The sequence below is a fragment of the Rhinolophus sinicus genome, linkage group LG12 (genome assembly GCF_036562045.2).
Source record: "Rhinolophus sinicus isolate RSC01 linkage group LG12, ASM3656204v1, whole genome shotgun sequence".
Classification (NCBI taxonomy): Eukaryota; Metazoa; Chordata; class Mammalia; order Chiroptera; family Rhinolophidae; genus Rhinolophus; species Rhinolophus sinicus.
This window is the reverse complement of record NC_133761.1, coordinates 1,986,630-2,005,949: the sequence shown is the minus strand read 5'-3', so window position 1 is coordinate 2,005,949 and position 19,320 is coordinate 1,986,630. Positions and strand designations below refer to the sequence as shown.

General features: G+C 55.8%; 1 protein-coding gene and 1 long non-coding RNA gene across 4 annotated transcripts in view; one reads left to right on the top strand and one right to left on the bottom strand.

Annotated features, from left to right (window-relative positions):
- Positions 1 to 470: 470 nt before the first annotated feature.
- Positions 471 to 17,736, bottom strand: LOC109443811 (uncharacterized). The gene is made up of 8 exons (XR_012490877.1): positions 17,281 to 17,736; positions 16,829 to 16,934; positions 11,217 to 11,329; positions 8,269 to 10,395; positions 4,737 to 7,951; positions 4,241 to 4,338; positions 3,671 to 3,847; positions 471 to 2,144 (listed from the first exon to the last, which is right to left on the bottom strand). It is a non-coding gene; the product is annotated as an uncharacterized LOC109443811 (long non-coding RNA).
- A 12-nt stretch (positions 17,737 to 17,748) lies between these two features.
- DENND3 (DENN domain containing 3) overlaps positions 17,749 to 19,320 on the top strand; it is a 46,521-nt gene continuing 44,949 nt past the window's right edge. For 2 of the 3 annotated variants that reach the window (XM_019724659.2, XM_019724651.2), the window contains exon 1: positions 17,749 to 17,970. In XM_019724659.2, coding sequence (XP_019580218.2) covers positions 17,869 to 17,970 — 102 coding nt within the window. In that variant the 5' untranslated portion in view covers positions 17,749 to 17,868. The remainder of the gene's footprint in view (positions 17,971 to 19,320) is intronic. The other variant, XM_019724645.2, reaches the window with a different exon arrangement.

The window sequence follows — 19,320 nt, the reverse complement described above, 5'->3', positions numbered from 1 at the left end:
AACCAGAGAGGAAACAAGAGACAGAAGGAAAGCCCCTCCTCTGGCACCCCACCGCTTGGTTCTTTCCAGGCTCTGTTCATATCTTGGCCACGGGTAGATGTCACGTTGGTCATTGTGACCTCAAGGGAGTTGCAGGGCTGGTCTTAGCCAAAAGCCCCTTCATTTCCCTGCAGCCACACCAGCTGTGCAGTGACAAGCTTTTGAAATTACTGCTTTTTTCTCACATTAGAAATTCTTTACAATTATTGTAAACAAATTTAAAAGTAAGCAAAAGAGAAAAACGTGAACTTTAATCGCACTGCCACCTGGCAGTAGAAGTCCTGTCTTCATTTATCGAGTCATGCAGCACACATTTACTGAGCACCTACTATGTGCCAGGCATTATTGGGCCCTGGGGTACGAAAGTGAATAAAACAAACATGCGTTTACAGAGGTGGAATGACTCAGTACCTGTCACTTCTTCACCTCGACCAATCACACGTCATGGTGTGGTTGTCTACATTGTTCTCCAAATGACCTGTCTGGGAGCAGGGGTGTCCCATATGGCAAGTGTCTCCGCCGAGGCCAACCAGCGACACCCCCACATCCGGCCTGGAGCAAAGGCCCAGCTGCCAGGGTGAGTCTGTAGTGTGTAGGTGACAGGCCAGGCTGCACCCCTCTGGGCCCCAATTCCCCACCCTGGGGCCTTCCCAACCCACCTGTCCCAGCAGCACCATATGTCATGCCTGTCCATGCTTGTCCAAGCGCTTCGACTTTGCACGCAGCCCCCGGCCCAGCCCGGCAGGGTGGGTGTGGAGAGGACCAAGGCCTGTGGCCCAAGGCTCCCCTGCAGCTATGGGAGGGTGGGAGGGGAGGGGTGAAAGGCTTTCACCCAGGCAGGGGTAGACCGCAAGGCGGTTACATGAGGAAGGAGGCGGAATGGATGCAGCCCCTCATCCCATGGCAGCTTTCTGAGCAGGCAATTTGGTTCTTCACTTCACAGGTACAGAAGCAGGACTAGGGTCCAAATGTGCCCCTAGCCATGCAGTTTCCTCCCTCTGGGCTAGGTACTCCTGGGGGTTCAAGGTGTACCACCTGCCACATTGTCTAGGAAAGAGGGAGAGAGGAAGAGAGGGAGGGAAGGAGGGAGGGAGGGAGGGAGAGAGACAGAGGGAGAGAGAGAGAGAGAGAGAGAGGTGGAGTGTAGGAGGAAGGGAGGGAGGAAGGAAAGAAAGAGCGGGCCACCTCTGGGCCCATCTGCCTGAGCTGCAGCCTGCTGGCTTCCAGGTTCGTGTCCTTGGGAAAAGCCACCTGTGGAGCTGGGACCCTGGTGCGGAAGTCTGTTCTCTGTGAACCTGGTCACATGACTCTACTAGTGTCGGATTTCTCATCTGTCACATGGGCATGATGACATTTCCTGGGCTCTAGGGGGACTGAGTGAGAGACCTCTGACTCAATGTCTGGCACAGTGTCTGGCGTGCAGTCGGAGCACACACATGCTTGCTGTTTGACCAGGCATCGTGCAGCCCGGGGGTGGGGGGCAGCCTGAGCCAGGCCCTGGGATAACAGGGGAATAAAGACACAGGGCACACAGAGCCTGCTTCAGGTGCCCTAAGGGACCTGGGCACGAGCAGTCAGCTGGGAGCTTCCACTGGAGGGTCAATTCCAGCCCCAAGGCCAAAGTTCCTGAAACTGTCAGCCAACTTCCCCAAAATGCCCACATACATACACATGCACACACTCAGACACATGTGCAAAGACTACACACATGCACACACACGAGCACACTCACAGACACACAGACACAGATGCACATGCATGCACACAGACACGTGTACACACACACAGACACATGTACACACAGAGACACACATACACAGATACAACTCTGCACACACATGACTGTGGCCACACACACACTCTCCTGCGGCTTTACCTTTCTGCTCTGCACTTCTCACCATCTACTTGCTTTATGTATCATCCATGGACTCGGGTCAGGCTTCCTGGGTCGGTGGCCGGGCTGGGCCACGTCTCACCAGCTCAGGTGCTGAAACGGAGGCTTGGGCACACATAGACGTCTCACAGTCGGGAGGCTGGAAGTCCGAGATGGGGGTGCCAGAGGGGGCTCTGGTGACGACCTGCTTCCTGCTTCATGCTGTCCTCACCTGGGGAACAGAAACAGCCGGCTCTTCTTCCTCTCCCCATCACGACCTAATGACCTCTCTAAAGCCCCACTTCTTAAAACCATCCCCGCGGTGGCTAGGGTTTCAACATGAATTTGGGGGGGGGGGACACAAACACGTAATCCATAACAGCCACAGTACTAGCTGTGTAACCCTGGGCAGCTACCCCACTATATTGTGCCTCAGTCTCCCCACCTGTAAAGTGGGGGCAATAACAAATCTACACTCTGAGTGCTGTGACAACACCATGACTTCTTATGAAGAAAGCACCTGGGCCCCCATCATCTTAGCTGTTATGGTTAACACCATGTCCGCTGTTGTCTGTCTCCTCTAAAATGTCAGCCCCAGGAGGGCAGGGGTGCCCTCAGCCTGCTCACGCAGAACAGTGCCCACCACATGGCTGGTGACACTCCGAATCTGCTGAATGAAAGAGTGACCCTTGGCAGCCTGCTTGGGCTTGACTATAAAGTGTGGGGGCCCCGGTCACCCCAGGCCCCCTACGTCCAACAGGAAATCAAACCTGGCTCAGGCCAGGCGGGTGAACAGCTGGGGCTCAGGGCTGGGCCAGAGCATGGGGAACTGGTTTAAGAGGTTCTTGTCTTCCGGGTAGTGGGGTAGATGGGCCGGCGGGAGGGTCTCCCCCCAAAACTCTGGGAAGCTGAGCCACACAGGCCTCGATTCCTGCCCCTGCTCCAGTGAGGGCCCAAGCTGGCCCTGGCAGGTGCCCTCTTTGGTAGTAGTGGCACCTTCTCTTGGCTTTGGGGCCCCCGTGCCCTGTCCAGACTGTATTGCCACATCCGGACCAACCAGGAGCCAGGATTGGGACACGTGAGGAGAGTGTGGTGGCTCCCGGCTCAGAGGATCCCCAGGTCAGACCCCAGCGCCCCACATTCTTGCTGGGTGACCCTGGCAAGTTACTGGGCTTCTGGATATACCACATAGAGCCAGCCCACCCTTCTATGTACACAAATGGGGTTTCCAGTGCTGTAGACGTTTCTCAGCTCCTGCCACATGCCAAGTGCTGGCCGCGGCTCCAGGGCCGAGCCGTCCCAACCTGGATTGTCCCTGACTGCCGCTTGTTGTCTGTCCCTCTGGGGCCACCCCTGTATTCCGGGCTCTGTTCCAGGGCCAGGCTGTGAGGTCGGCATGCAGCTGGGGTCCCTGACCTCCTCTCCGAGTCACCATGTCCACGAGGACTTCTGCTGAGATGGCCCCTGTCACCTCTGTGACGGGCCTGCAGGGAATGGCCATGTGCTGTGTGCCTGAAAGCCAGGTCTCGCGGGTCTGCCCAGTGCTGTGCCTCTCTCGGGCCCATGGGGAACCACGTTCTCTCACACTCTGAGGTGCAGAGATGTTCACAAGGTTGCCTCATGCCTGGAGTGAAGGCACAGTCCCCTCGTCTGCCCTTAGTCTCCCCAAATTATCTGGGGTTCCATCATCCCCACCCCACTGTCACTGGGGACTCAGATGGGAGCAGGGGCGGGGCTGGCCCTCCCACTATCAAGCACCTGGGTGGAGCAGGCTTGGAGGAGAGGGGCAGACACCTCTCATTGGTGTGTCCCTCCAGAGCCTGGAGGTGTGAAGCAGCTCTTTGTTCTCTGTGAACCACTTGCCAGCTCCCCAGGCCAGGAGCTCAACACACACCCCAGCTGTGGCCAAATCCAGGAACGGTTGTGGCAGGAAGTCTGGAGGAAACCCACAGTGGTTAATAGCTCGAGAATATCAACCCACTCACAGCAGCAAGTCTGATGCAACCAGAGACAGGACAGCATGCGGTGGCTCAGGCACTGCTCTCTCCCGAGGGGCCCGAACGCCCCTCCCCACCAGGGGTCTAGTCCTGGTCCAGCTCCTGTCGGGTGTGGGGAGCCCCCCAGGGCTGCACCCGCCATATAGACGTTGGATGGGGCGGGTTGAGGTGGACACCATGGTGATTTGAGGTCCAGGGAGAGTGGGCAGACCCGAACCAGGGCAGTGGCCGGCCACCGAGGTGTCAGAATCAGCGGGTGCTGGGACCACTGGACTGTAAGGAGAATACAGTGCCTTCCCTACCCCACCCTGGCACTGTGCCTGGCACGTACCTCGGAGACGCCTCAGGCTCGGTGGCAGACCACCACAACAAAGGGAGACTGTCAATAACGCGAGCTGTGAGCTTCTGGCTTGTGGAGGGCCTTACCTTCTGTTTGTAAAAAAAAAAAAACGCAACACCTGTGAAGAGCTGTGAAATGAGGTGTGCCTCTTGCGTGCGTTCTCGCCCAGAACGTCATCTCAGGAGACAATCCCCACCTGGTCACATGCCAGCTGAGGGCCCTTGAGCAAATTGCTTCAGCTCTGAGCCTGTCACAGTTCGAGGCTTCCTGCCCTGAGGGGCTACTGGGAGGGATACAGGAAATGGCAGAGTTTTAAATATCCCTAAATCCCCAATAAAACAAACACAACCAGATGGCAAGAAAGAATAGCACTTATGACAACACTCAGCTAAAGATGGCTTTATGAACCCCCAAATACACGTAGGTGGGGACAAACCGAGGGCTTCCAGGTTCTAAGGGGGCTCTGGTCCCTCTGACCTCAACTTACCTAAGTCACCTGGACCCAGTGGGGGCAGCCTTCTCAGAACTGGCTCCAGAGGGGTGGGCCGCCTCCATCTGCGACATCCAGGCGCCTTACACCTACCCTGTCCTCTGTCCGGGAGGCCAAGCGCTCTTGAACTTTCCGGGTTTTTGCTTTCCTGCAAATTTTGGACCAAAGTTTTGTTTCCGTTTTTTGTCTGCTTCTGATGCTGGGACTGCAGAAGGTGGGATGGTGGCCCTCGAGTCTCAACTGTCTCCTTTCCCTCGTGTTGTTCTGCACCCACAGGGATCCTCTGTGCCAGACCCCGTGTTCGTTTGGACCCCCAAGTTCCCATGTTGGGGTGGGACAGGGGTGTAAATATTTATAATATTTTAGACTCAGTGTAAGACATGAGGGGCAGCAAGCATGTTGGTTTTTAGCGATGACACAAACGTATATTCTGATACCAGCAGTTCCAGGCTTAGTATTATAACACGGGGCATGGCACATTTCACTGCCCACCCGAAGGCTTCTAATGTGGACAGAACACAATTAAACTGGTTTTATAACAGCAACAACAAAAACCCAACCAGCCAACAAACAAAGAACCTGCCAGGGCACCCTCTAGAATGCGGCATAAAGTCAAAATTGTGCAGGGTGCGGGTAATAGAGACAAGAAAGAGGTCCAGGAAGAGGTGGGGGAGGGGAACAGCCTAGGAAGTGTGAGCCTTTTCAGACACCACATGACATGTCTTGGTACACGGGTAGCAGGTGGAAGAGGCCATGTCCAGGCCCACGTCACGCTCCTGGTTGAAAACCAACTATTTTTGCCAATGGACTTAGACTAAACTCAGCCTTCCCACCCTGACTGCTGAGGCCTTGCGTCATCTGGCCCAGCCTCGTCACCCTGTCCCGTTCTTTCTGCTCGGCACATTCTGCAGCCACACTGGACACAGCAAACTGGCCCCGCTCAGGGTCTTTGCACCAGTGGTTCCCTCCTCCTACAATCCTCTTCCCAGATCTTTGCTCGTCTGCTCCCTTCTCGCCATTCGTTTAGGTTTCAGCTCTACTGTCCCCTTTCTGGACACTCTCCATGACATCGCAGCCCTCAATGCAAACTGAAATGATTTCATGATGTATTTGCCTTATTGTTGGCTGCCACCTGCTGGAATGTGACATCCGAGAGAGGGAGATTGTATCCGCGTTCCTGTAGGTACCTTCAGAACCTAGCCCGGGCCTGGCATGTACTAGGTGCCCAGTAAATACTGTTGAGTGACTGAGTGCGTGTGTGAATGTCTCACTCAGCACCCGGCCCCTCTGCCATGGTACAAGTCTGCATTTTTGCTCTGCATGCTTCCATTCATTGTGTGCCTACCACCGTGTTTCCCTGAAAATAAGACCAGCTGTTATATTAATTTTTGCTCCAAAAGATGCATTAGGGCTTACGTTCAGGGGATGTCATCCTGAAAAATCCTGCCAGGGCTTATGTTCCGGTCAGGTCTTATTTTCAGGGAACACACGGTGTGTGGGGACTAGAGTGGAGATCTCTCCTTGTTTATTACTGGATTCTGCGGGAACATGCACAGTTTTAGAGCCGCAGGGAAACTGAAGTCCATCCTGTCCCCTTTTCACTCTAGTCTGAGCTGCTTCCACCTGTGCATGTGACAGATGCAGAAACTGTGACCTGCGCGAGGTAGCTGGCAAGTGGTGGCACATGGGCCGCACGGCCGTCTGGTTCACACCTTCTCCTTTTCCCACCTTCTTGATGGGAAACTCAGTTGCCAAGAAGCAAGAGACTTGCCCAGGGTCTCTCGACTCATAAGTGCAAAGCTGGGCTGGACCCTCCCCTTCTGGGCTCCGCCGAGGCCCCGAGGCCCCCTGCAGTACCCTCCAGCCTTGGCCCCGTCCACTGCACTGAGGGCCACCCTGTGGGGTGTGCTGGTTACTGGGGCCTGACCTCAAGGAGCCATCCCCACAAGCAGCCAAGTCAGCGTTAAAGAAAGAAGAAAGGCCTCTGAGAGGACCGTGGGCCCCACACAGCATTTCCTGTTTCTGGGGGAGCTGGCCCAGGGCTATGGAGGTGCTGCTGGGGTGCGGGGGGGAAGGGAGGGCCAGGGCGGGCCGCTGGTGGCGGGTTCTGCACAAAGCAAGGAAGCATGACATCACCAGAGGGAGGTAAACAGAAGGACGCTTCCTCTTTCTCTTCCACTTCCTTTCCACGGGGCTCCCGCCTGGTCCAGAAGGTTCTCACACTATACAAATTTTCTCTTCTAGCCTGCACGGGGGCTCAGGTAGCGCTTCTGGGGTTGTCCCTTCGTGGTGAGGAGAGGGTGACAAAACCAACAGCACTGGTGAGAAGTCCTAGAGTGAACAGTGCTAGAATCCCGGACGTGAGAGCCCAGAGGAGTCCCCACGGCTGACACCAGCCCTTCCCCACCCAACCCCACTTTACAGACGAGGAAACTGAGTCCTGGAGGGTGGACGTGACTTCTGCCCAGACCGTGTGTCACCACTGTGGACAGTGAAGTCCTCAGTGCTGTGGCTTCAGAGGGAGTTAGGAAACTCCACTGGCTCCCAATTGTTTCCTCACTGTTGTGCTGCAGACGCCTACGTGCCCACCGGTAAATGTCTTCTCCTTGGGGCATGTGGGCTGGGGCAGGAAGGACGCCCATGTCAGGAGAGCTTCAGCTCTGCCTGGGCTGTGGACTCCGGCAAGTGTTGGCTCTCTCCTCTCTGTAAAATGGGCAATTATCCCCACCTCACAAAGCTCCTGTGGGAATGACGGAGCCCATGTGCGTGGAGCCCCCAGCCTGCAGACTCGTCCAGCACAGATGCTTTACAGTGTTTCTGTAACATGGAGGTAAGGCGTGTCCCTTCTGCAGCCATTCGGGTTAGATTAGGCAACATACGGCAGAAAACCGCCGATAACAGTGGCTGAAGCAAGGGAAACGTTTGTTTCTCTTTTAAAAATCTGGAACGACACAGTCCAGGGCTGGGACACCACACTCCTCAGAGACCTTTCTGTTCTGCCATTCTTATCACCTGTGGTACAAAATGGCTACTTGAGATCCAGCCATCACGTCCTAGTTTCGGGGAACAGGAAGGAGGAAGAAGACAGAGTCATGCATGAGAACGTTCCTAGAAGCCTCCTGCAGTGGCTCCTCACTCACTCCTATTTCAAGGAAGACTGGGAAACGTCATGTTTTTCAGCTGGGCACGTTGTCATCCTCAGTGATATAAACCTGTTAATGAGAAAAGAGGGGAACGTGGATATCAGACAGGAGACCAGCAGTGTTTTACACGCCCTCCTCAGTGCAGTTCTGAAAATCGAGAGTATCATGGTTTTGATCATTCATCAAATATTAAAAAACTGTTATCTGAATATTGGAAAAAATACAATTAAAATAGGGTTTTTAAATGACCCCCCTTTATACAAAGATGTTACAAAAAGAAAAGAAGGAAGCCTTGCCCCCAAACGAAGCAAGGTCATTGAAGATTAAGGAGGCAGGCTGAAAGGCCACAGAGCCACAAAGAAAAGAAAGACCCACATGTCACCCACCTTTTGTGACCGTAGTGTCCCCTAGAGAGCACCCACAGGAACAAGCGGGAGCAGAGGGCCTCATTGTCCCCTGCCACAGAGTCAGCCATGAGGAAGACACATGGTGTTCACAGCAGATGCCAAGGCCATCGACGCCAGGTCACAGGCCAGGAAGGCACTCTGTGCCATCCCATGGCCAAGGCCAACACGCTGACGGGACAGAAGGCACAGACCCTGACTGTGAGGTTTGACTGCTGACAACAAAATTGGGCTCATCTCCACCGAGTCCAGCTGCTAATTCTAAATACATATTTGTGCACCTTAAAACAATGACCCTAAGACAACAGTTTGCAGGTGGCCCAGTGTCTGGCTAGGCGAGGGATAGAGGGCAGTCTCAGTGCCAGCCTGTCACCTCTCACAGTCCCATCTGTTCTGTGGAGACCATGATGTTGGCAGAAACATCAGTTGGTTCTGATGGCCACCCATGTGCCCCTCTGCCAGCATATGGCTGTCCAGCTACTAGGGGACCGGGCCAGCTCCCCGTGTCTACAATGGGAGGGTAGGTCAATGCCCCAGCTGAGTGGAAAGGGGGCTCCACCAGGCCAGGCTTGGGACATAGGTGCCAGGAGGTTGTGGAAGGCAGCCTGGGGGTGGTCACTAGTAGCCGTAAACAGGAGGCAGCTGGGTGACCTGCCAGAGGCCAGTGTAACAGAGACACTCTGAGCTAAGGCAGCGGCAACTGGTGGGGACCAGGTTTAGGTGGCAGAGGATCAACGCTTCATTCCACTACACTCAGAGGGCTCACTGGGCCCCTCGGGACAAGTGGACACGTGGGCTTGACTCCTAGCTCCAGGCCTGCCACGGGACCCCTGCAGGCCTGAGCATTGTGAGGCAGGACTAATGGAGTCCAGCTCAGAGCGTGTGTGTGGGGACAAGGGGACAAGCATGGCCACAGATGCTCGAATGATGTGGGCACCCAGTAAAACTTCACGGCCACAATCAGCAGCTGTAAGACGCTGGCCAGCCCTGCGCCCAAATTTTCTCTGGTGTAAAATGGGATACTGGTTCTTACGAAGTGTGGTGAGGATTAGGTAACAGATGAAGTCTGTAGATACTTGTCACTCTGCAAATCTCTCTTCAAACACCAGTATTCTAAAAACCAGCTCTGCTAAGTTTTGCAAGTTGTGAAGAAGCCAAGTGCTTCCCAGCATATCTTGTTTACATGTTTCTGGGTTTGTTTGTTTGTTTGTTTGTTTGTTTCCAGCTAGAATCAGCAATGGAGCTTTTGTCAAATACGTCAAGTGTGGATGAGCCAGGGGTTTAGACCAGAGCGCTGGTGCAGTGACAGCAGGTGTGCAGCTGTTGTGATAATGTGGCAAAAATCAGGGTAAGCGTGACAGGCTTTTGGGAAGCCTGAACCTCGGAACACAGTACCTCTCACCAGATTGCTGTGAAGTTACAGCACAGCCTTTCCAAACAGTCTGGGGCTTAACAAGCCCTGCGGTGAGATCCGGGCATCAGATGAACTTGGTCTGTTCAAGGACAGCTCATTCTACAGAAATGAATGTAAATCGAAAGAAACAGTTCACGGCAAGGCAGAGAGCAGAAAAGCAGGTGACTTGGCACGCCTCTCATTTCTGTTTCCTGCCTGTTCTGCTGGAATCTGTCTGGTGTTCGAGTTTGGGGGGACCTCGGGCTCATCCTGGGGTGGAAGACCGATAGGCCAGCAGTGTCCGGAAGGGAACGTGCAGGGCCAAGATTGGTGACTGAGTCGGTGAGCAGGTGAGAGGTGCCAGTGGAGCCCAGGTGTCTGCTTGCTCAGTGAGTGGGGGACGTGCGGTCACTGATGTGGGACCTTGTGGGGTCTGGAGGGAGGGGCTGTGTCCAGGCTTCGGATGCTGAGTGTGCACAAGGAGATGTCCTAGGCCGCAGGGGGCATTGTGGGAGGCTGGGCTGGCCCAACCTCCTTGGTCCCCAATCTAGTGCCAGGATGGGGACAGCATGAGGCAGCGGGGGCTCTGAAGACACACAGGGACGGCCCCAGCTTGAGGGCAGGGCTCATTCATGTCTGTGCTCCCAGTTGCAAACCGAAGGCTAGGTCAGGGCCGAGGTCCAGGTCAGAACCAGGAATGGCCAGTCCAGTGCGGGCTGCGGGCAGGAGAGGAACAGAGAGGGGTGAGGGCCAGTGGGGGGTGTCCAGAGGTGAAGGCTGGGGGCAGGTTTTAGGGGGAGAGCGGCAAGGCCATCGTAGGTTCCTGTGACCCTTATCCTGGGACAAGGTTTGGCCAGTGAAAGATGTTGTTGGGGGGGGCAGACAGACTCTGCGCTGCCCACAGCACCCCTGCCTGCAGGGCAGCGGGGCCCCAGCTGGGGCCCGTGGCGGGCGAGGAGCGTGGCACACAGGTCGCAGTGGCCGCAGCACCCCTCCATTCTCCAGGTCGATCTCAGTGCATATGGCAAGGATCTCCCGAAACAGAAACCCACTGGCGGGCGAGGGCTGTGTTTCAGGTACTGAAAATGTCTGGGGCCCAAAGCCTGTGTTGTTTTTAAACAAATCCACCCTTGGCTGACTCTCCACCAGGCCCTTCCAGATCATTTGATTGCACTCCTCTGAGGCTGATGTCACCGTCCCCAGTTCTGCCGTGTGGGACTGGACTCTCCCACCCGCCCCCCTGCTCAGGGCCCGAAGCCTCCACCCTCGAGGGAGAGTTCCTAGAGACACAGGGGGGAAGTGGGAGCGGCTCTTCCTTCCATGATCTGCAAGTAGTTCTTGGAAGGACTCCAGTGCTTGAAAAGGAATCTCAGAGTGTTAAGGATGAAGGGGGGCCCAGGAGAACCCATGTCCCAGGGACCACACTCACCCAGGCCCACCCTCCACCGGATGGCTCCCAATCACCCCCGCCCCATGCTCACGCTCACTCACATGCACAGGCACGCACACGGACACGTGCACACGTACATGCACGCACCTGCAAATGGATGTTGTGGCTCCATTGGTGGCAGTTAGACAAGCAGCAATGGGGCTCGGCAGCAGCTGGGCCTCCAGACCTCTGCCGTCCGTAACCCTGGAGTCAGCCAGGCACTGGGTTTGGAGGTAAAGAGGGACAGAGATGGGACCAGAGAACCCAGCTGCCGTGCTGACCTTAGCTGGCTTGAGGGACTAAGTCGTTTGTGGTAGAGGCCAGAGCTGCCCAGGCTGGCCTCCCAGACCCTCTTCTCTGCTGGAGCCAGGCAAGCGGGCACCTCTGTGAGGCTGTGCACTTCTCCACAGGTGGGTGCAGGACCACCCTCCTGGGCTGCTCAGGACTGGCCTCCCCCGGCTCCTTTGAGGGCCCACCTTTATCCTCATGCCAGCCTCTTGGGTCTGCATGGCTACCTAACCCCCTTCGCAACTGGTGAAGTGTGGGGCTTGGGCAGATTGTGGGTCTTTCTGCCTTCAGCGCTGGTGCCCGTTCCACTGGGTGGGGTGCAGGGCAGGACCCTGTCTCCTGGGAAGTGTCTGTGTGAGATGGGGCTAGGCTGAGGCTTTGGAGCCAGGAACAAGTGAGGGGTCAGGCCAGCTATTAGGTCAGGACCCAAGGGCAGGCACAGAGAATACGAGCCTCCCCATGGAGCATTCATGAGTAAAGAGGCATGATGAGGGCCTAAGAGGAGTGATAGGGTGGGCAGGGCTGGCCACCTTAGCTTGGGTGGGGAAAAAACAGGGAGGCAGGTAAGGGAGGGCTTCCTGGAGGAGGTGGCATCTGAGCCAATGAAAGGTAAGTCAGTTATCCAGGCAGGAAAGGGGAGAGGGCACGCCAGGGCAGTGGGAACAACAGGTGCAAAGGCAAATAACCTTCAATAACCTTGGGCTTGCCTCTTGGGCCCTCCCTTCTCAAGGCGGTTTGGTACCTGACTTCCCCTTTCCCACCCATTTACTGTCAGTGATCTATTTTTGTCTTGATTCCCAACCCGGATGGGTTAAGATGGTTCTCACATCTGTCTGCTTCCTCCCCACCAGGCACACAGCAGCAGCTGAACCACAGCTTCCTGTCTTTTTTCATACAGCTGTCCCACCATGCGGGCTGACCCGGGCCCGGCGGCTGCAGCCCCACAGGCCACAGGCTCCTGCAGCTCGGGCTGCCAGGCACCAAAGGTTCCCGGGTCTCCCTCGTCCTCTCCCGTCGATCACCCTTCCCTTCCTAGAATTTTCTTTAAGCGAGACCCTTCGTAGGGGCAGTCCCGTTTCAGAGCAGGCATCTACTGAGAGTGGGACACAGCGCTGGTACCAGGCACCTCCTGGGCCGCCCGCCTGTGGGGGTCTGGGGGCAGCCCCCTGCAATCGCCTTGTTTTGAACACAATAGGATTCCAGGAATGGACCAGACGTGGATATTCTCTTTTTTTCTGACAAAGTTCTTCGCATTTACAAAGCACATGTCTAACCATTACAACATAGACACCCCCACCCCACCTGCTGAAGCACCGGAAGGCCACTGAGACCACTCCCGTCCTGCACCTGCGGACCACCCCTTTCTCTCCTTAATAGTTTCCTAGGTACGTGTGTTTTCTCCATGCTTGGACTTGGTTAAATCGCGTGACAGTGTGTGTGTTTCCTGTGACTATTCTTTTACTCAGTATTAGTTTGGTGCATGACTGTTGAATGGCATCCCACTGCACAGACGGGCCCTAATCAGTGGGCAGTGGAAATTTATTCGTTTATTCATCAAGTATTTTTTGTGAACCTAGTGCTTTGTGCCAGACGTAGGGCTGGGTGCAGGGAATTGGCATGCACAGAGCGGGTCACCTAGCCTGTTGGTGCTGGGCTGGGCCCATGTGGGGTGGATTCTAATTCACCCCACTATGTGCCACAACTGTCAGGCGCAACAGTGGCCAGCGCACAGTAGGCGCTCAGTGTTCGCTGAGCAGAATTGAATGTTTAACTTGGGGGAAGGAAGTACCATTACTTCCGTTTTACAACTGACTAAATATAGGTTGAGAACAGTGGTTTTGAAGCCTGGCTGCCCCTTCGAATGCCCTGGGGTGCCTGTAGGAGAACAGCTTTCGGGCCAGCCCAGCACGGGTCCTGCACGGCTCAGGGCAGATCCACCTCAGGGGTTTCTTGCACCGTCCCGGGGGATTCTTACTTGTGGCAGGGTTACGAGCCACGAGCCACCGTTTGCACGCTTCACGATGCTGTGGGATACTGAGCTCAGAGGCTGCAGTTTCCACGTGAGCCTGGGCAGGGAGCATTCACCAACACATGACATCCTCCTCTTTATTCATTTTTAAAAGAGAGAACAACTTTTCTCAGTGGGGTTACAGCTGGTTAGGGCAGGAGCAGGCTGTCTGGGCAAGCCAGGGGCGTTTGGCAAGGTGGCCCCTTTTCGCAGCATGGTTACTGGGTGTCCAGCGGCACCGTTTGCTGTGACACTGTCATGTCTATCCCACGCCCAGAGTTTATGGCTCATCCTATTAGGTTGGTGAAAAAGTAATTGCGGTTTTTGCAATTATTTTTTAACCTTTTAAGCCGCAATTACCTTTATGCCAACCTCATATTATGACGGTCCTCTGGCTCTCTTATGATTCTCACATCCTTTCCCACTATAGGAGAGGGAAGAAAGAAGCCGGACCTAAACGTGACAGTAGGTAAGTTGGTAAACACACACCCGTGCACACAGACACAGCCTGTCCCACTTAGGTGTCCACAGACCTGTCAAGGGCATCTGTCTTTCTGAAGCTCCTCTTTCCCCCACCGCCTGGTCCTCATGGGATCTTTCTATACGAGTGAGTGTCGGCTCTGTGCTGGGCTGTGCCAGGGCCAGGAATACAGGCCATAAGCCTCTAGAGTGTGGCATCATCCACACTGGGCAGGTGGTATGGGGGCCCGGTCTTGTCTGTGGGGCCAGGGAGGAGAAATCTGGGGTCACGCTTGCCCCTCCCCAACCAGCCTTGGTGACCCTGCCTCCTGGGTGGTTGTCACTCTGCACTGCCCACTCTGCACCTGCCGCCCCCTCACCCCTGTCCCTCTCCTGCCTGATGACTGCAGAACTCACATTTGCTCTCCTGCCTCTGCGCTACAGCCTCAGGCAGCTTTCTCAAATACCAAACTGGCCCCATTTCTTTCCTGGTCGAAGTCCTCAGCCATTTGCCATGATCCCCAGGGCAGATGCCAGCTTCTGAGTGTGGGGCCCGCACCGTCCCCATCTGGCCCTACCCCCTCTCCAGCTGTCTTCATTCCTCCCCAAGGGTGCATGGAGCCCCACCATGCACTGGGAGCTGTTCCAGGTGCCAGGGCACAGCAGTGGGCATGAGACACATCTCCCACAGCTCAGGACCCGAGCGCTTACTCCTGGGTCTCTGCACTCACCATGCTGTTCCCTCTGTCTCACCTGCTGTGCTCTCTGGGCCTTGTCTCCTGAAAAATGCCTCTTCACCCTTTGTGGCTGGTTTCAGGGGGTTCTCCTCTTTCCTGAATCTCGTGCTGGGTCACTTCTCTGATTCCACAGCGCCCTCGTCTTCCTTCTCTCCACTGAATACACATTTAGTGGGAGCTCCTGGGGGGGGGGCAGGAGAGTCCGGTATTTGTGTTTTATTTTCCTGTCCCTGTTATCACAGGACCGGGAATCCAGCAGGAGCTCAATAAATACCCAACCGCTATGAGGGAACCGAGGCTCAGGATGAGGACAGCTGGTCTGTCCAGACAGTTAAAGTACTTACGCTGGCCCATGTCCACTCTCTGCACGCGGTTGGTCCCCACCCATTGGCATATTTGACTTTTCCAGCAGCTTGTGAGGTGGGCATTGCCCTGCTTTACAGATAAGGAAACTGAGGCTCAGGGAGGTGTGGTGAGTTGCCCAGGAGTACGCCCTCTGGTTCCAAGCCTGGTACTTCCGTTCCGGCGTAGGCCCGATAGAGGCAACTAGGCAGGCTGGCCTGGGCTCTGGGCTGCCGTGTGCCACATGCTGTTAGATAAACTCATCACCAGCCCTTTCTCTAGAGCAGAACACTGAACGACCCCACATTCATCCCCTATTTTTGTTGTTGTTGTTGCTGTGGGGTTTTTTAATTGGAGAAATAAGACCTTTTCACTTTCCCATGGCACATCGAGTCCTCGATGAACTGGTTACATTTCATTTAGACATTTGTCTGTTTAGCTACATACAAAGATAGCACGTCACGTCACGTCATGTCACATCACACGGGGACCTGAAGCAGCACAGGGCAGAGGTGAGGAAGCCATACACTGATGTGGTTAGGGGAGACGTGTGAAACCGGGTTGTGGGGTGGTTTTTACTGAAAGTAAGGTAATAGCCATTCATCCATTCATTTGTTGGGTCGTTTCCATCTTTTTGATATTGTGAGTAACACGGGGAGCAGAATACGTGACCCCAAAACATGCCACTTGGGCATGTGGATCATTTTGAGCTAAAGGCAAGACTCTGTTTACCTCTCCCTGAACTTCCTAAAAGAATTTAGATCGGGGGCCTGGCTTAGAGAGAGAGAGCTATTACCAGAGAGAACTTTTATCTGAATGGCCTACCTGTGTGACAGGACAAACATCTAGTGACCAAACACCTCCTCTTCTTATCCTGTGAGTCACCGTCCTCCCCTTTGAAGCCCCAGGCCCCCCAGGATGGCATACAAGCCTCAACTGCCTGACTTGCCCTTGGGGTCTCATATTCTTTTGGGGCTCCTATACGCAATTAAATGTTTTTCCTGTTAATCTGTCTTGGCAGTTTAATTAGTAGACCTGCCAAAGGAGCTAGAAGGGAAACGTTTTCGTCTCCAACACTGGTTACCTCCATTTCTGTCTCATCTCTCACCAGCACTTTCTCAAGGATGGGGCCATGCTTTCTGTGGGCACTTTGGAAGTCCTTGCAGCATGAGGGCTGGGGACTTAGTAAACAGCATGGATAGAGGAGCTGGGAGCCCCATGGAGGTCACCTGGCCCCTGTCTGGTGTGAAGGATGAGAAAGGAAGGCCTAGAAAAACAGAATCATGCAGCCCCACACACAGCTGGAACCAGCACAGACTGGCCACTCCAACCGGAACTCCCTTCCTTAAAGCTTTCCACCCCTCAGAGAAAAAGGGACACCTGTTCCTGCTTGAGCCTGACGGGGTCCCCAGCTCAATAGCTGCCAACTGTTTACCTCCAGAATCCTGACCCCCAAAGCTGAGGCTTAAGGCTGTTGAGCAGCCTGGCTGTCACACAGCGCACCTGGGAGCCAGAGTCCAGGCTAGGTCCCTGCAAGACCCAGGCTGTGCGGCCTCCCTGGGAAAGGCTCATGCCTCCAGCTGGTAACTTCCAGCCTCTCTCCCGGGCACTGGGTATTCCCAGGTGCCAGACTCTGCCCTGTCCTCTGCTGAGGCACCACTAACGAGAACACCGTGGAGAGAGCCAGACGAGTCAGAGCAAAATCCACTCTCCTTTTGAAGTCAGTGGCTGCAGCTACGCATCAGCTGAGCCATGAGAGCCATGGATGCCTGGCTGCCTCCAGATCTGAGTAGGAACCAGCAGTGACTCATGATCGTTAGGTGACTTCATAAGTGAAACACAAATTCCGAAGCCTCACCGGAGGGAAAAGATGAAGGAATCCTTACCCTCCAGATCCAGGCCGGCTCCGCCCCCTTGTGCTTTCCAAACTTCCTTGGGGTTATTTTTTCCTTTTCTTAGGGGCTGGAGGATAGTTGACGTTATTATTAAGCACTGCTGGTTAAAAAAATCAGATTAGAACCAAAAAAATTCCTTTGGCATTTCCCTTTCGGTTATATAGATGCATATGCCAGGGTCCAGATGGGGAAGGGATCTGCCCAAGGTCAGCTGGGACCTGGGTCCCCTCCCCGTCCTGTGTTCACTGACCAGGCACCAAAGCCAGCCTCCTAGGTAGCAGACAGCCCCCCTCACGGGGCTCAGCCTGGGGCTGGGGGAGGCCACCGTCGAAAGGCGCCAGGCCAGGCCTGGGACTGGCTGGGGAAGGGCCCTGTCTGACTTCAGACACTCATCAGTCCTGCGGCGCCCATCCCGCCCCTTTTCCTGCTGAAGTTTACTCCACCTTAGTGAACTTCGCCAGCCTTCGGTTAACCGAGCAGTTATTAACCAGGAAGGGGTCTTTCCACCCGCTTCCCGCCGGCCCTTCCTGCTGGCTACGCCCGGCTAAGTCCCAGGCCCTGAGCGCCAGACGGTTTCCTGGAGGCGGCGACCGCGGGGGGCGCGCCTGGACTTAGTCCCTCCACGTCCTCCAAGGTGGGCCCGAGGACTTGTTGAAGCACGGGACGCATTCGCCCTCGACTCCGGGGACTGGGTATGGTCACCGGCCACCTGGGAACCGCGCCCATTCCTTCCTTGGTTCTCCCGGAAGGGGGCTGCGCGCATAGGCGTAACGCACACACCGAGACCCGCCAGGCGGGTTCGGAAATGACATCCTCGCGCTGGGCCCTGCGCCCGCCCCCCGCAGGCCCCGCCCCCAAGGAATGCCCCGCCCCCCGATCAGGCCCGCCCCTCAGGTCCCGCCTTTCCTCAGGCCCCGCCCCACGGGCTGCAACCTTGGCAAACTCCACCGGCTACTCATCCGGAGCGCGGGGCCGGCGGCCGGAGAAGCCCGAGCTGGGTGAGCCCAGCGGGCCGCGGCCGCCGAGCAGCCATGGCGGAGGCCGCGCCGCAGCACCTGGCGCTGCCCTCAGGGCTGTTGGAGCTCTGCGCGCTGCTGGGGGCCCCACGGGACAGCCTCCGCGGCCCCGACCAGGTAAGGACCCCACGGGGAAACTGAGGCGGGCGACGATCGGTGAGCGGGGTCAGGGTCTGGCGCACCCCAAGTCGGTTCCAGAAGGACCCCCGCAGCCTCTACCCTTACCCGGGGCGTCTCCCGGCGCGGCTGCTCCCGGTGCAGACAGTGCCCCCGACGTCCGGCCGGGCCCGGCGGCCTCGGACCTGCCCGGTACGCAGAACAGCGGGTGTTCGTCCAGCAGTGTAGTCGGGAGTGGCTGCCACTGGTGCACTCCCTGGGGTGGGGGCCCGCCGGAGCCATGCCGGCGATTACCGGGGCGAGGGCGCCGGCATCCCTCGGGTGCTTGTCCCAGGGGTCCCCTCCTTGGCTGCTCGCATGGCCTTGAGCACTCCCATCGGGACGACGTCAAGACCTGTGGGCGCGACAAACGCGGCCTCCTGCACCGAGCCCTGCTCGCTACCCGTGGAGTAATTTAATTCATTGCACAGGTTCCCGGTGCCGTGGCGGGCGGGTGAGCTTCTGGGCGCAGCGTAAGGAGAGGGGAGGGTTTCCACGCAAGGGCCGCCTTTACCCAGCCTGCGTGGGGTTGGTTTGCGGTGAAACCTCGCTGTTTCTCTCACCTGAAGCAGAGGCTGCCCCTCACCCCGCCCCCTTTTCTCTGTCTCAACTCCCAAGCAGCCAAAGTGACTAACGCACGTCCTTTTTCCTGGGAAAGCATCAGTTTGGGACATTCTCATTCGCCTTGTTTCTTTCCTGTGTTCTCACTTTTTCTTAGCTCTGGAAGCTGGCTTTCTTTTGAATGGGTCCGAGGCCCTCCTTTACTCTCGGCCACATTTCAGTGATGCTGTCATTTCCCTCTGGTTGGGGGTGATGCCCAGCGTGCAGAGACTCCTCAACTCGACTGCCCCGTTTTCTGAGCAAGTCAATGAAGGGCAGAGAAAGGCATTTGCATATGTAAGATTGCAGGTTGAATGGATGTCACCCAGAGAAGCTCAGTGTTGCTAAAATTCACCAGATAAATGTCTGCTTACGCTTTGCAGGTCTCTACTCCTTGGCCAATTTCTATTTCTGCATCTCCCTTCCCCTTTCTCACTTCCTGAACCCCTATAATGTCTGTGTCCCCTTTTTGATGTCTGCCTCCTCTCACCCGTGTCAGTTTACTTGCGTGGTCTCCCTGCCTCTAACTTTTCAAACGGCATTTCCTCCTTTGCCTTCTAATACTAGGAAACAGCCCGGTTTCAGCAGGTCATTTCGCAGGTCTTCTCTGCAGTCAGGCGTCTTTGCTTCTTGCGCGATTACAACATGCCTCTCAGTTGCCTCTATATGAGACATGTCTTTTGAGAGCAGGATGAATCAACGGAATGTTTC